Source organism: Leopardus geoffroyi, chromosome A1 (genome assembly GCF_018350155.1).
Source record: "Leopardus geoffroyi isolate Oge1 chromosome A1, O.geoffroyi_Oge1_pat1.0, whole genome shotgun sequence".
Lineage (NCBI taxonomy): Eukaryota > Metazoa > Chordata > Mammalia > Carnivora > Felidae > Leopardus > Leopardus geoffroyi.
Genome location: NC_059326.1, coordinates 152,736,480 through 152,751,765, shown reverse-complemented (window position 1 = coordinate 152,751,765; position 15,286 = coordinate 152,736,480). Strand labels below are relative to the sequence as shown.

General features: G+C 36.4%; 1 protein-coding gene across 5 annotated transcripts in view; it reads right to left on the bottom strand.

Moving 5' to 3' along the window:
- Nucleotides 1-2,297: 2,297 nt before the first annotated feature.
- POLR3G (RNA polymerase III subunit G) overlaps nucleotides 2,298-15,286 on the bottom strand; it is a 103,526-nt gene continuing 90,537 nt past the window's right edge. For 3 of the 5 annotated variants that reach the window (XM_045497795.1, XM_045497804.1, XM_045497785.1), the window contains exons 6-8: nucleotides 13,189-13,271; nucleotides 8,398-8,544; nucleotides 2,298-2,932 (exon numbers count right to left, since the gene is read on the bottom strand). In XM_045497795.1, the coding sequence (XP_045353751.1) occupies nucleotides 2,846-2,932; nucleotides 8,398-8,544; nucleotides 13,189-13,271 (317 nt within the window). In that variant the 3' untranslated portion in view covers nucleotides 2,298-2,845. The remainder of the gene's footprint in view (nucleotides 2,933-8,397; nucleotides 8,545-13,188; nucleotides 13,272-15,286) is intronic. The other 2 variants (XM_045497820.1, XM_045497813.1) reach the window with 1 other exon arrangement.

Below are 15,286 nucleotides of genomic sequence, written 5' to 3'. Positions count from 1 at the left end.
AATAAAAAGTTCTTACTAACTCCAGAGCCTTTAACCATATTAAGGCAAAGTCATTGACACTGTACGTTATGGTGGGGATGGAAAGTTTAACAAGATCCTCCAGATTTCTTAGCATTCTGTTGTATCCAGTGTAGGTCTGTGATACTAGTGATCACACTAATATTACACTGTCTGCCAAATCTTAATTTATCATGACTTTAATCACCTTGAGTTTTCTTTTTTGTTGGTGTTTATTCAAGAATATTTGATAGTGTCATTCTTGCTCAATAAATATTTTACTAGGTAGAATCTGTATTTTCTCTATCAAATATATTTAAGTAGGCTCAAAATAAAACGTGTTCATATAAAACAAAAGGACACAATTTTGTTTTGTAAGAATTTAATGTGTAAACAAAAAATAAGCATTGTAGCAAAAAGGTATGCCTGTTAATATAGCAAATTTAAAGACACTTCAAGTACTTTTTTATATATAGGAGGCTATCTTTGCATTAAAGTTTACCTTCTTATGGAATACCTAACTTCACAGTCCCTGAGAATTTAAGCCAGAAAAACAAGACTCATGCTGGTAAAGCAACCTGCAAATACTACCTATCTGTTCTCACGGTTGGTCAACCTTAAACTTCTACAAAGATCTTCCAAGGGGGGGGAAGACAATGCACTTAAGGCAGATGGCTGGAGCCTCCTGGAGCTAATCCTTGCCTAAAAGGGCTGTCTTACCATCTGCTGGACTAAAATTGTGGAGGCAAATTGAAAGCTAGGAAAAATACTTCAGTGCATTTGCTCAATTCACAAAGTTATCTGCAGATTTATAATAAAGCAAGTAAATAGAACCATTGAGATCAGATTTCTATAAATTAAGTGGTATTTGGCTAAGGTACTAAGGAAGTGAGAGAATGAAACAATATTTTTTAAATTTTTATTTTTTGAGAGAGCGCATGTGTGCAAGCACACACAAGTGGGTCAGGAGCAAAGGGAGAGGGAGGGAGAGAATCCCACACTCAGTGCAGAGCCCAGCGTGGGGCTCCATCTCATGACTGTGAGATCGTGACTTGAGCTGAAATCAAGAGTCGATGCTTAACCGAATAAGCCACCCAGGTGCCCCTAAAACATCAATGTTTTAATAATCCTAAGTGACTATTTGCCCATTACAACTGGAAACTTTATGACCTTCTAAGTCCAGTAGATTGTTGTTTTAATGTGGACTTTTTTATTCCTGTTTTCCATTTAGAATGTTTACAATTTCCCAGAAGCTTATTTCAATAATTCACATATGATCAACACAGCACTGAACTAATGGTCTTCACACGCATCTTGAATTAACTGAGGAAGTATTAAAATTGAAAGTGATCTTTCTCCTGAGAAAGTCACATTACAAAATGGCACAATATAAATTTTCTCCAATCTTCCCCTCCAGAATACACGATGGGAAAATCAGATTATAATATATTTTTTGATGAAAATATGTTTGATTTTTAAAACTTTTAAATCACTTACCAAGCTACAATTTTTTAGAGGGTGATGACCAAATTAAAATTAAGTGATCATTTATATAAGGTATGAATGAATACATACAGCAAATTTTGGTGTTTAAGCAATTCTTGTAGGAAATAGTTTACAGGTGGAGAAACTAAGGCACAGAAAACCAAGCTCATTTTCTTTTTTTTTTTTTTTTTTTAATTTTTTCAAAGTTTATTTATTTTTGGGACAGAGAGAGACAGAGCATGAACGGGGGAGGGGCAGAGAGAGAGGGAGACACAGAATCGGAAACAGGCTCCAGGCTCTGAGCCATCAGCCCAGAGCCTGACGCGGGGCTCGAACTCACGGACGGTGAGATCCTGACCTGGCTGAAGTCGGACGCTTAACCGACTGCGCCACCCAGGCGCCCCACCAAGCTCATTTTCAAGACTGAGTCTAATGGTAAAGGCAGAAATAGAATTTGGCTGTGATTCTCAAGGTTAGAAGGTAATAGGTAATACCTTCCCTAAAGAGAAAATTTATTCCTTTTGGTAGGTAACATTAATCATCTAAAAATACATAATATGAATTCCCTTGAAAATCTTTGGCATTTGTGTGTCTTTGGAGGCTGAGGGTTTTTAGGTATTTTCCCTGCCAAAATAGAAAAAAAGCAGGGGAGCTAGTTTTTAATAAACAAAAAAGATAGATCTTGATTTTAAAATGACCTGAGTTTTATTCTGCACTGTGATATAAATCACTTGGGTAACTAGGAGTCCTATGAAATTTAACAGCAGCCACTACACCTCAAAAATCTGGCATTTTCCCCAGCGTGTATGTTTTTGATCACAAAACTTCCAATCTCATAAATTACACCGTTGTGAACTCAGGTAGGTTTATGTAGTCGTAGCACAGAACATACCATGTAAAAGTAAAAGATAAAATTATTTTCAAGTTTCTTTGTTTTTAAAGTGCTCCTTGTGCAGCATTAATCAATGTTCAGATTACAGAAATCCACTATGATGGCCAGTACTAGTTTTACAACAGATCAAGTTAAACAAGAATAATTTGTTCAAGTATGAAAACATAGATTAAAAGATGCAAAAACTCTAGGCACATTCAAATCTGAATAATACAAAAAAAAAAAAAAAATCCACCTGAACACATAAGAGGCATGACAGGGTGTTGAGAAGGAATGTCAGAGCATCAGAGACTAACTGGTAAGGTACCTAGTATGTAAACTCAATGTGGTTCCGAGTATTTTGACAGCAAATATTTGTCTAACAAAACAGGAACAAAAATACAATACTCATTCCTTATCAGAAATAGAAAACAAGTCTCTCCAAATATTTAGAAGCTGTATCATAAAGATATTTTTGGAGACATTCCATAGCTAATAGGTTGCTTCATCCATGTTGTCATCACTGTCTGCACCAAAATCATCTCCATCTTCAAAGTATGAATTAATGTAGTCATTTTCCTAAGTGAAGTGAGAAATTTCTCAGTTAACATTAAAATGAATTAGTAACATTATTAAAAAACATAATTTAGGCTGTCCCTTTAATCTTAATTTATGAATATCAAATCTGGATAATAAGAAAATATATCCCGCTTTAAAAAAGTCTCTGCTATTTCATCTCCTTAAAAAATATTTTTCACTCCCATCTACCTGTGCTGCTTTCCACAAGACCATCACCTCCTACTATTCTCAGGCACCAACTAGTTAAGAGAAAATGAAGGAATGTCCGTTACTCCTCAGTAGAATGATACATCGAATTCATTATACCTCAGTAAGATGATACAGGATTTAGTTAGCCAAACCACCAATTAGTTACTCCAAACAAATGTACAATCAAGAAACAAAGCCAATTTACATTAACATTCAAGTACACCAGAACTGAGGTTTTCAGTCCTGATGTGTAATTGAGCGAAAGTAGAGGGATTTTTGCTTTCTATCAAAATACAAGCCTCAAGATACCAAAAAAAAACCTAGAAAATGCCATATTCCATCCGGGAGCCCTCAGTTTCCTTGAGGTTAAGAGGGATTAAACTCCTGGGAACATTTCAATTATTAAGACAGGGTAAGACTATTATCCAAGTAAATGATTCCTGATATTTCTGTGCTTTCTATCAAAAATTTAAAAATCCATTTTGGATATGGATTAAAAGAAATTTAAGAGCATTATTAACCAATTCCAGTGTATGAGATGTATCTGGATTTCGACTGGAACAAACAAAAAAAAATTGGCGGACAATTGAAAATATTTGAACATTGGCTTAATATTTGATGATATTAAGGATATTAGGTGTACTAATGATGTTGTGATGTTGTTAAAGAGTCCTTATTTTTTAGTCCATACTGAAATATTTATGGATGAAATGATACAATGCCTGGGATTTGCTTTATAATAATCCAAGGTGGATGGGGAATGGAAGTGGGGTGGGATAGGAGTGGACTGGGTGAATGAATGGGTGGTTGAAAGACTGGCTATAAACTGATGATTGTCAAAGCTGGGTGATAAGTCCATAGATGTTTATTTTACTAGATACTAGATTTTTGTACATCATTGAAATCTGCCATAAAAATATTAATCTGCATTTCTACTCTCTATAACAGGAGTTACGATACAGTAACAAAATAGAGACTATTCTCTAAAGAAAGGCATCTGGATTTCAGCTTTATAAGTATCTATGTGGTGGGATTTTTTACTATGTAAGTTTATATAAATAATGCAAGACAACTTGCATTATTCAGATATAGATTTCATTACTTTGTCTTCCCTCAACACTGTAAGTTTCTATATCCAGTAAGTTTCCATATCATCTCCAGTAAGATGGCCTGGTTTCTCTGTTGCCAAGAAATCTAATGATGTCTGGAAATATGGCTGAAGCCTGGGGCTAGTGTACAGGGGAGGTGTGACATGGTTGAGAGATCAAATGAACCTCACTGTAAATGAAATTGGAAGGGATACTCCACTATTCCAAATCAAGCACATGCAATTTATGCTTTAGACATGAGCACCTCCAAGTACATTCAGTGATTCACAATAGGTAATTTCGTGATGTTAATAATATTGATACAGGTACAAAGTGAGAACTTGTTGAAACTGATGGCTTAAATGGTTCTTGGCTTTCATTTGAACGCTTGATTTTTTTCTTTAATAACAATATTCACAAGACCGAGGAAAGAAAAAGTCTGTATTTCTTGAATTTTACATAGAGGTGTTATATAGATAGTTTATATATATATATATAACTATATATAGTTGCTCCATTTACTCTTCAGAAACAATGCTTATCAAATCCTCAATACATCAAGTAAGTTAATTAGCATGATTTTTTCATTAATTGACTGCTAAAAAGAGTAAAGAATAAATATAGAAAAGTCTTTAATCTCCCCTCTTCATCCTTCATCCAGCCTCATACTCAAAACAGGTATCATTTCTCTATTAGAGTGGAAATATATTTATATAAACTGTTTAGTGCTTTGCTAAGGCCTAACACAGAATTCTGAAACTACTAGAATCCTGATGTCTGTTATTCTTGTTAGGGAAGATCTTACTCTCAACAGAGCTCACCTCAAGCAGACTTTATAAGCAGAGCATTCCAAAAGCCAGCCTTGTCTAGAAAACAAGCCACTAGCCACTAAAAGCTAATAGCACGCCATGACCCCCAAGACCAGTTATGACACTCAAAAATGTCTCCAAATATTACCAGATATACCTCAGAGGGCAAAATTACCACTGGTAGAGAACCACTGGTTCATAGCAACAAACTTTCAAACATGGTCTAACCATGGCTCCTTCCAATCCAAGCAACTGGGCTTTCTAAAATACAAATATGGTAAAACTACTCTACAGCTTAAAACCCTTCAATGGCTCCCCACAGCACTCAGGGTAAGGTAATATTGTTCAGCCTGGTACTTAAGATCCCCCCCTTTTTTTGTCTCCGGCTTCATGTCTCCACACACCCCCACTTACATCCTCCAGCCTAGCCATACTGACTCACCTGGTCAATTACACTAGTATGCTATACCCTCCTGCCTGCAAGCCTTCTCCACACTCTTTCCTCTATCTGTAATTATCTTCCACTCCATTTTTCATCTTGATGTGATTTAGTCTTCAGATTGTCTTTTTCGAGATACCTTCTTTCATATCATTAAAATGGAGTTTGGTGCCCTTCTTACGTACCCCTGTAACATCCTGAACTAGATATTACACCATAGCATTATTCATTATATTATAATTGTCTCTTCTCTTGTGTGTCTCCCCACTAGACCAATATCCTTGATGGGAGAACTGTATCTGATCCTGATATTCCCCGTGTCTAGTACAATTCTAAGAACCACTTAGTATAAAAACACACTGAATGAAAGAAAATGAGTAATAGGTATATATAGGGCAACTAAAACTTTGGATAAGGATGCATACAGGGAGACTGTAGAGAGAAAAGGAATTCCAAAGGAAGAACTCTGAAGAATACTAACATTTAAAGATGAGAAAGAAAAGAACTCAAAAGAGGCCACGAAAAGGTACCAGACTAGGAGAAAAACAGGAAGTGTTGTGTCACAAAAACCCAGAAAAGCAACAATGTTTGCCTATGTCTTAGCATCCAGCACAACACCTGGCTTATAGCTGATGCCATAATTGCCTTAATTTGTTGAATTTAAATAAAGGAATAATATTTTAATCATGATGTTCTGAGAGTGTTAAATGTTGCAGAAAAGTCCAGTGAAATAAGGACTAAATTTTATTTATTGGTGAACTTGGTGGCAACAATTTTAAGAGCATGTAGGTGGAAATCAGATGAAAAAGAACTAAAAGCAGGAGGTTACAGGGCAGTGAGCAAGTGAAGCAAGCTAAACAACTTCCCAGGACACAGCAGCACACTTGGAGCGGAATCATAATGAGAGATGAACATGTTTTTGTTTTTTTAAATTTTTTTTTTAAACATTTATTTATTTTTGAGAGACAGAGACAGAGCATGAGCAGAGGAAGGGCAGATAGAGAGAGAAGGAGACACAGAATCTGAAGCAGACTGCAGGCTCTGAGCAAGCTGTCAGCACAGAGCCCGATGTGGGGCTCAAACCCACAAACCATGAGATCATGACCTGAGCTGAAGTCGGATGCCCAACCGACTGAGCCACCCAGGCGCCCCGAGAGATGAACATGTTTTAATGCATGAATGGAAAATATGAGTAGGAAAAGAGATTGAAAATATGAAAAGGGAAATGACATGAGGATTATGGTTCCCACCCCCAAAAAGGCAAGACAGTTAGTTCCAAATACGATGAAGCCTATTTCTTCCACTGGAAAAACAAACAAACAAAAAAACAAAAACAAAAACAAGGAGGAAAGACATTTAGTCTGAAGGCAGAGGACATGAAATTATGGGAGTATCTTCTTGATGGCTTCATTTTCTGTATGAAGATGCTATTATCTGCTAAGAGTGAAAGGAAAGGTAGTCAAGGAGAGGGATTAAGAAGAAAAGAGATGATCTAAAATAACTGCTGTAGACAGAGGATTTGACAAGAGAAACAGAGAAATCATGTAAGCCAACAAAAAGGGGCTAGTGTTGTTTTAGTGGCATGGGTTCCTGTGATTCCTCAAAAAAGCTCAATAGGCAGTTTGGAGGGGAAAAGCGGAGACAGTGGAATTGATCACAGGTTACTTTGATCTCAAGTGGGTGCTGGGAGGACAAGGGAAGAGAGGAATGGCAAGAAAGCAGTTAAAGGGTGAGCAAGGGTCTAGGTCCCTTAGGGAAGGAAATTAAGACAAGGAACCAATGAAGGGGAAATAGAGAATCAGAGAGCCTGGCAGTCTCAAACATGTCAGAGTGTAGGAATAAAAAAGTGAATGATCCGGAAAGAAAGCTGGAGACAGGTTTAATTTTAAAATGTTTAAATTTAAAATTTATCTGGAAGAATAAAGAATACTCAGGAAAATTCTTCCAAAAATGTTAATAATCAGAAGCTTCTATTAATTGCATCAGCAGAGTGATGGTTCAAAACCAGATCTCAGAAATACATCTAAGTCAAAATGAGAATCTGAGAGCTGATACAGGGGAATTTCAAACCAGTGAAGAAAGAAAAGTGTTTAATAAATGAGGTTAGCGGCTGGCTAGCCATTTGGAGATAGATAAAAATGGATCCAGACCTCTCCCTTTACACCAATGTAAATTTCAAAAAAAAAAAAAAAATCCAAAATTTAATGTAAACTAATTAAAGCATATAATAAAGATTTCATAGCTGTAGCAGTTTCAGGTAAAGAAAAGATTTGGTGGCATGTGAGGAGCTATAACGGAGTGAAAACAAAGTGCACTGTCATGGAGAAGAAACTCTCAGCCTAAGACTACTGCAAGAGGTATCTAAGTCCCAAAGATGCCATAACCAACAAAGTTAATCTACTCAAAAACAAATAATCAAAAATGACTGTCTCTATTTTGAAATGCACCATGTTTCTAAAAGTGAGAAATCCCAAACCCAAACCGCTAAGTCCTGCCTCAGTCAGATACTTGAGGTTGGATCATACATGTTCCCGGACAGGGTCCACATGCACTTTGGGATTTAAAACATGATGGTATGCATTGCAGGGATTTCCTCTTCAGACTCTGAATTTAGTGACTAAGTCCTTAATTACTGTCATTGCTGATTTAAAATTTTATGTAGATAAATCTTAAGCTAATCTGATCAATTTCCTTAACTCGTGGACTTCTACTTACAAACTTGCCTCTGGAGTTATTTTTACCTCCTACATTCAGTTTAGTATCATTATTTCAATGCAATAATAATTCTCTTGACACTAAGGAATTGATAGCAGTGATAATGATACATCCCTGGTACCCATCAACTTGGTTTTGGTTTGTTATTATATAGCATATATCTGAATCTTATTAGATAATCCTTAAACTTAGTAACTTTGTTACCATCCTCCAATAGACCATTACCTCTTCTTGCTCTTCTTCATCATACTCCTCTTGTTCTGCAGCATCATCATCCTCATCATCATCGCCTTCTTTATTTTTCTCTTTGCTTCCTTCTTTCTCTTCATTTTCCTCATCTGATTTTTCACCATCACCTCTCTTTTCCAATTCCTGGTATAAATGAACTTCATTAATTAAAAAATTTTTTATTTTATTTTATTTTTTTCTGAGAGAGAGAGAGAGGGAGACAGAGAAGGAGAGCACATGAGTAGGGGAGGGGCAGAGGGAAAGGATCCAAAGTGGGCTCTGTGCTGACAGGCTGACAGCAGCAAGCCCGATGTGGGGCTCGAGCTCAGGAACTGTGAGTTCACGACCTGAGCGGAAGTTGGATGCCCAACCAACTGAGCCACCTAGGTGCCCCTGAACTTCATTAACTTAAATGGAATTCACTAGACTTTAACCTCCCTGCTTAGCTCAGGAGAACATAGTTAACCTATCATCTTATTCTAAAACTCCAGGCCACCACCTAGGAAACTGTGAGTTCACTCAAGAAAGGAGGAACTCTTGGGGCACCCAGGTGGTTCAGTCAGTTAAGCGTCCGACTTCGGCTCGGGTCATGACCTCACAGTTTGTGAGTTCGAGCCCCACATCAGGCTCTGTGCTGACAACTCGGAGCCTGGAGCCTGCTTCAGATTCTGTGTCTCCCCATCTCTCTATTCCTCCCCTGTTTATGCTCTGTGTCTGTCTCTTAATAATAAATAAACATTTTTAATTTTAAAATTTTAATTTTTTAATTTTAAAATTTAAAAATTTTTAAATTTAAATTAAAAATTTTAAATTTAAAAATTTTTAAATTTTAAAAAATTTAAAAAAAAAGGAGGGACTCTCTGTCTTGTCATTACACTAGCATTTACTTTGTTTTTGTTAGTTCATAACTAGATCTCAGGTATTGCTATGGTATCAGCTCTAATGCACAATGCTTTATTTTTATGATTTCCTTCATACCTCCTTCTAAAATATTGAGTTGATTCAGTTTATGGAGAGACACTTTCAGGATGTTATTCTCTTGTCCTTCCAACATGAAAGGAGAAAAGAGAATATAATGATAACATTTCAAAATGCCTGTTTAATTTATTTTGAGAGAGAAGGGGCAGAGAGAGAGGGAGAGAGAATTCCAAGCAGACTCCGCACCAGCAGCACAGTGCCCAATGCAGGTCTTGAACTCACGAACTGTGAGATCATGACCTGAGCCAAAGCAAAATCAAGAGTCAAATGCTTAACTGACTGAGCCACCCAGGTGCCCTTTATTTATTTATTTTTAAAGTAAGCTTTATTCTCAACCTGGAGCTTGAACTCAGGACCCTGAGATCAAAAGTTGAATGCTCTCTGGGGTGCGTGGGTGGCTCAGTCGGTTAAGCGACTGACTTCAGCTCAGGTCATGATCTCCTGGTTCATGAATTCGAGCCCTGCGAATATAAAATAGTGTTTATAGATCTTTTGAAGTGTCTGTAAATACGTACACATATACACACATACCCACATATAATGATGCTATGTTGACATTAACATATGGAGTTTTTTCTTTTCTATTTTATTTATTTATTTATTTATTTTATTTTATTTATTTTTTTTTTTAACGTTTTATTTATTTTTGAGACAGCGAGAGACAGAGCGTGAACGGGGGAGGGGCAGAGAGAGGGAGACACAGAATCGGAAGCAGGCTCCAGGCTCTGAGCCATCAGCCCAGAGCCCGACGCGGGGCTCCAACTCACGGACCGTGAGATCGTGACCTGAGCTGAAGTCGGCCGCTTAACCGACTAAGCCACCCAGGCGCCCCTCTTTTCCATTTTAATCATATTGCAGTAAAGAGGCCTACAACCCATGAATATTGTGTAGTTAAAAGAAAACTGTGCTTCTATGTTTATTTAACTCTGTGCAAAGTATACACTGTATCTGAAAAATCCTTCTATTAGCTATTATTTCACAATTAGATATACACTTATTCAGGCTAATTAAGGAAAATATTTTTCAAATATAGAATTCATTCAGTGCTGTGTATGACTAGGAAGTCTTTATTTCCATTACTGCCACCTCAAATATATTTAAATAAATAACAACTTTATTTCTACCACGTAGATCTAAATCAAACCCATAAAATACTTAAATCGGTGAACTATTGCAGATAACTGCAATTTAAAAAAATGATCTCAGAGCCACACACATTCTCTCACTACTTTATTCTTTTTGTGTTAAACTGCTATTTTTGGTTTGTCTGCTTATTAGTCTCCATTTTCTCCTCTGTGAGATTTAACTATTTACCCCTACTATCTTACAGATTTGTTGTAAGAATAATGTGATTGACATAACATGAAAACACTTTGCAAACAGTTAACTTCTAGAAAGGGAACAGTTCTTCTAGTTTAAATAATACATAGCTACCCTACAGAGAGGCCTTCCTGTAAATCAAACAGATACAAGCTCAAATATTAGTTTACTGCTGTCTGATTATTCACACATTAATCATGAGATCTGACTGTATGTTACTCCTTCTCCATCCACAGAAGCTTTTTTTTTTAAGTTTATTTATTTATTTTGAGAGAGACAGCACGAGGATGGGAGGGGCAGAGACAGAGGGAGAGACAATCCCAACCAGGCTCCATGCTGTCAGCACAGAGTCCCATGTGGGGCTCAATCCCAGGAGCTGAGAGATCATGACCTGAGCCAAAACCAAGAGTCAGACGCTTAACTGACTGAGCCACCCAGGCGCCCCCAAATAAGTTTTATTATAATAAATTTGCAACTACTTTTGCTAAAGAAATGAAACAATAATAGAGTCATCCAGAAGCTAATTTTACTCTTTAACTCAGAGTTAATAAAGCTAACTCATTTAGATTTCTAGATTTAAAACTCTAATTTTAACAATGTGCAAAATGAAAAAGGTGTTTAAATGTAGAAAACCTGGAAGCATCATTTGTTCTGATGAGACTACATTCAGATCAATCTTCCTTATAGCACATGTCATATGCAGTTTTGAGAAGCTTTGACAACAGTCTGAATCTGTGTTCAGTTAATATAAGTTGGCAAGTTCTGCAACCTCATCCATCATTCTACCACAGTTAAACCTGACAGTTATCACTTTTCCTTCAATATCCTCCTGGCTTTATTTTCATACATGTTATCTCCAGCTCAAGTACTAGTTAAAAAATAAAATAACAAACATGAGTTTCTGTTACCACATAGCTATGCCAACTTGACCAAACAAGTAAAAGTTTTCTTTATTTTTATTTTTTAATGTTTATTTTCTTTTTGAGGGAGAGAGAGAGAGAGAGAGAGAGAGCGAGAGAACGTGTGCGAGCCAGTGGGGGAGGGGCAGAGAGAGAGGGGGACAGAGGATCTGAAGCAGGCTCCATGCTGACAGCAGAGAACCTGATGTGGGGCTTAAACTCAGGAACTGTGAGATCATGACTTGAGCTGAAGTTGGACGCTTAACCAACTAAGCCATCCAGGTGCCCCAACAAGTAAAAGTTTTAAAGCCTTGACTTCCTCAATTGGTATAACCTCCATTGAGAGTGATCTGTCAATATTCATCCCTATTTTCTAATACACATAAGAATGGATCCAAGAAATGCACTTCAAGAAATCTACTTTACATATGTATAATGACATACTTAATATGAATTCACTACAGCACTGTTAATAATAGCAAAACACTAGATGAAACATTAAGTCCATCAATCGGGTATTGGTTCAATAAACTATGGTTCATTCTTATAGGGTAGGCAAAAAAGGAGAAAAAAAAAAAAAGGATGAGGCAAGTCTATACAGACTGACATAGAATCATCTCCAATTGATTACAAGTAATAAAATGAAAATGCAGAAGAGTGTAATATGCTAACTTTTGTCTTTAAAATGAAAAAGAAAAAAATCTGTATTTGTTATACATAAATTATTTCTGAAAGATCTGTAAGAAACAGGGAATACTGATTGTCTGCAAGGGGGGAACTGGATGGTTAGGCGCGAGAATGGGAGGAGAAATTTTCAGTTTATTAACCTTTTGGATACTTTCTCTTTTTTATTTTTGAAATATTAAAAACAATGAAGATATAAACTTAAGTTCCGTAAGATGTACTTCTCTCTCAAAGCACTCAACATGAGACAGAAAAAAAGCATTAAAAAAGTACATATACAATAATAGGAAAAAACAATGAGAGGTTTTTAAAAGAAATACATTTCAGGGGGTGCCTGGGTGGCTCAGTCGGTTAAGAGTCTAACTCTTGACATTCGCTCAGTTCATGATCTTGCAGTTGTGAGACGAGCCCTGGGTCGATCTCTGCAGTAAGCATGGAGCCTGCATGAGATTCTCTCTCTCCCTCTCTGCCCCTTCCCTTGTTGTGCGTACGCACTCTGTCTCTGTCTCTCTCTCACAATAAATAAACTTAAAAAATAATTTAAAAATATTTTTAAAAAATACATTTTAGGTATATAACTCTTTTGTGTTTCTTTCCAATACATAATTCCAATGCCAGGGGAAAATAAGAATACACAGACATTCAAGGGGAAAATAGGATACATGGAAAAGGAAGTAGGCGACAGAAGGTAAGGTAAGTTGACAGGTAAGTGGTAATGAAGGACAAGATGGAGCCTCCTTATCTACCAGCCAACAATGTTCAAATCCTTCTAGTTACCCTGTGTGCTGGGATTGGTTGTGCCAAATCTAGGTACGATTAACAAGTGAGAGAAGGCGTAAAGAGTGAAGAAGGTGAAGGAGGCATGATACTTTTACAGCTTGCTCTTACGGTAAGAAGAAAACCTTACCTCGATTTTTTTCAATACATCTGCAGTATTAGTGAGTGACGCGCCTTTGCCCGTAGCCTTTGCTTTTTGGGATTTGGGGCCTGCTAAAGTAAAACTGCTGTTAACACATATTTCTATAACAGAAACTGTGTATTATATTTCATATGCTGTCTAGCATAGTGATATGTCCTACTGGGCAGTCACCCAATCTGCACACTGAATTTTCCAAAAGAATAACAAAATCAATCAGCATGCCTCCCCAATTTTCCATGATCAGGAGTCAACGATAATCACTTAATAGGAAGTTTTTTAAGACCGTAACCACATATCTTTTTACTAGTACTGAAAATCTGTACTGGCAATTAATGTTATTAAGCCCAAACTGCTAAAATGTTACTTCAGGAAGAAGCACCAGAGGACCCGTGAAAGAATCTCACAAATATATCATCTGCATTGGCTTCTTGGTCACTGATTGGTGTACTTTGTTTTAAGTAGGGCAATTTGACCAGGTTCGGAAAATAAAAAAACAAGTGCAGAATAAATAAATAAATAAATAACCATTTCTCAATGGTTAAGGAAATGAGAAAGAGGTTATAGTCACGCAACATAAGCATTATCTTTGGAATGAAGATTAAAATGGCTACCCTGAATATGCCCATTATATGAACCTGAAAAGTCAAAGCAGTATAAATGTTTTAATGGCATTGGGGTAAATTTTTTGAGCCATATAAAAAACATTGCATTTTCGGGGCGCCTAGGTGGCGCAGTCGGTTAAGCGTCCGACTTCAGCCAGGTCACGATCTCGCGGTCCGTGAGTTCGAGCCCCGCGTCAGGCTCTGGGCTGATGGCTCAGAGCCTGGAGCCTGTTTCCGATTCTGTGTCTCCCTCTCTCTCTGCCCCTCCCCCGTTCATGGTCTGTCTCTCTCTGTCCCAAAAATAAATAAACGCTGAAAAAAAAAAAATTAAAAAAAAAAAAAAAAACAACATTGCATTTTGAAGCTATTGTAAAACTTCAGGGCATAGAGAATTATTTCACATATAGATCCTTCCAGTCAGTCACCAAGGCATTATGATTCGCTACAAAATTGTCCCATTGTGATTGAAAGTATTATAGTCCTTTCCCCAAATCAAGCTAAATACCTAGAAATTACTTGGCAACACAGGAAAATATAGCTCAGAAATATGTAATTTTGTTAAAGATTAACATTTAACTTATAAAAGAAGAAATTTCTAGATTGTGGTAGATGACCCATAACTGATGGAATTACAATTTACTGTGTTACATACCAAATTGCCCCTCAGGGAGTCACTGAACTCAGAACCCCAAACATATTTATGTGAAGTTTTGTTCAAAAAAAGGTAATAGGTAGATTTAATCATGGGTAACTTTTTCTGTTCCCCTTGAGGGTAAAGACTGTTTAATTTGAACTGTAGCACATAAAATATAGTGTCATATATGAACTAGATTTCAATATATATTATGATATCGAAATCAGAAAACATTAGCTAAGAATGTAATTTACTCACATAATGAAGTCTTTTTCTCTAAGAATCTTCTGTTGAATTATTTAAATTTCATAACACATAAGTCTGTTTAATGGGTATTATAGAACATGGTCAGGTGAATGAACTTATTAAAAACTACTGATTTCTTAACCAAGAAAGTCAGTTGCCAAAAGGCAACTAAGTATCTTTTGCTATTTATTAAACTGTTTTTACATAATCACTAATTCTTTTATGTACAAATGGGGGAGAAGTGTCAAATTTCCAAAATTTGTTAAAAGACTGTTTTAACCTCAAAACATTAACAGGCATTTTTCCCTCATCTTTGGCCAAATACATGCATATATTTGAATTTTTGTTTGTTTGTTTCTTTCAATATCTGCCAATAGCTGGTTCTTCAAGAAAAAACTTTTTCAGCCTTTGGCCCTTTGGGTCCTATTTACTTGCATGTAAATCAGTTGAGGCCATCTTAACAAAAAGGAGAGTATAAGTTTACTAGGAATAAAACACAAAAATTATACAATATGCAAAAAAAAAAAAAAAAAAGCTCAGAATGGAAACAAAGTTTTATGGTTGTTGTTTTGTTTTTTAACAAATGGAAATTCTGACACACTGG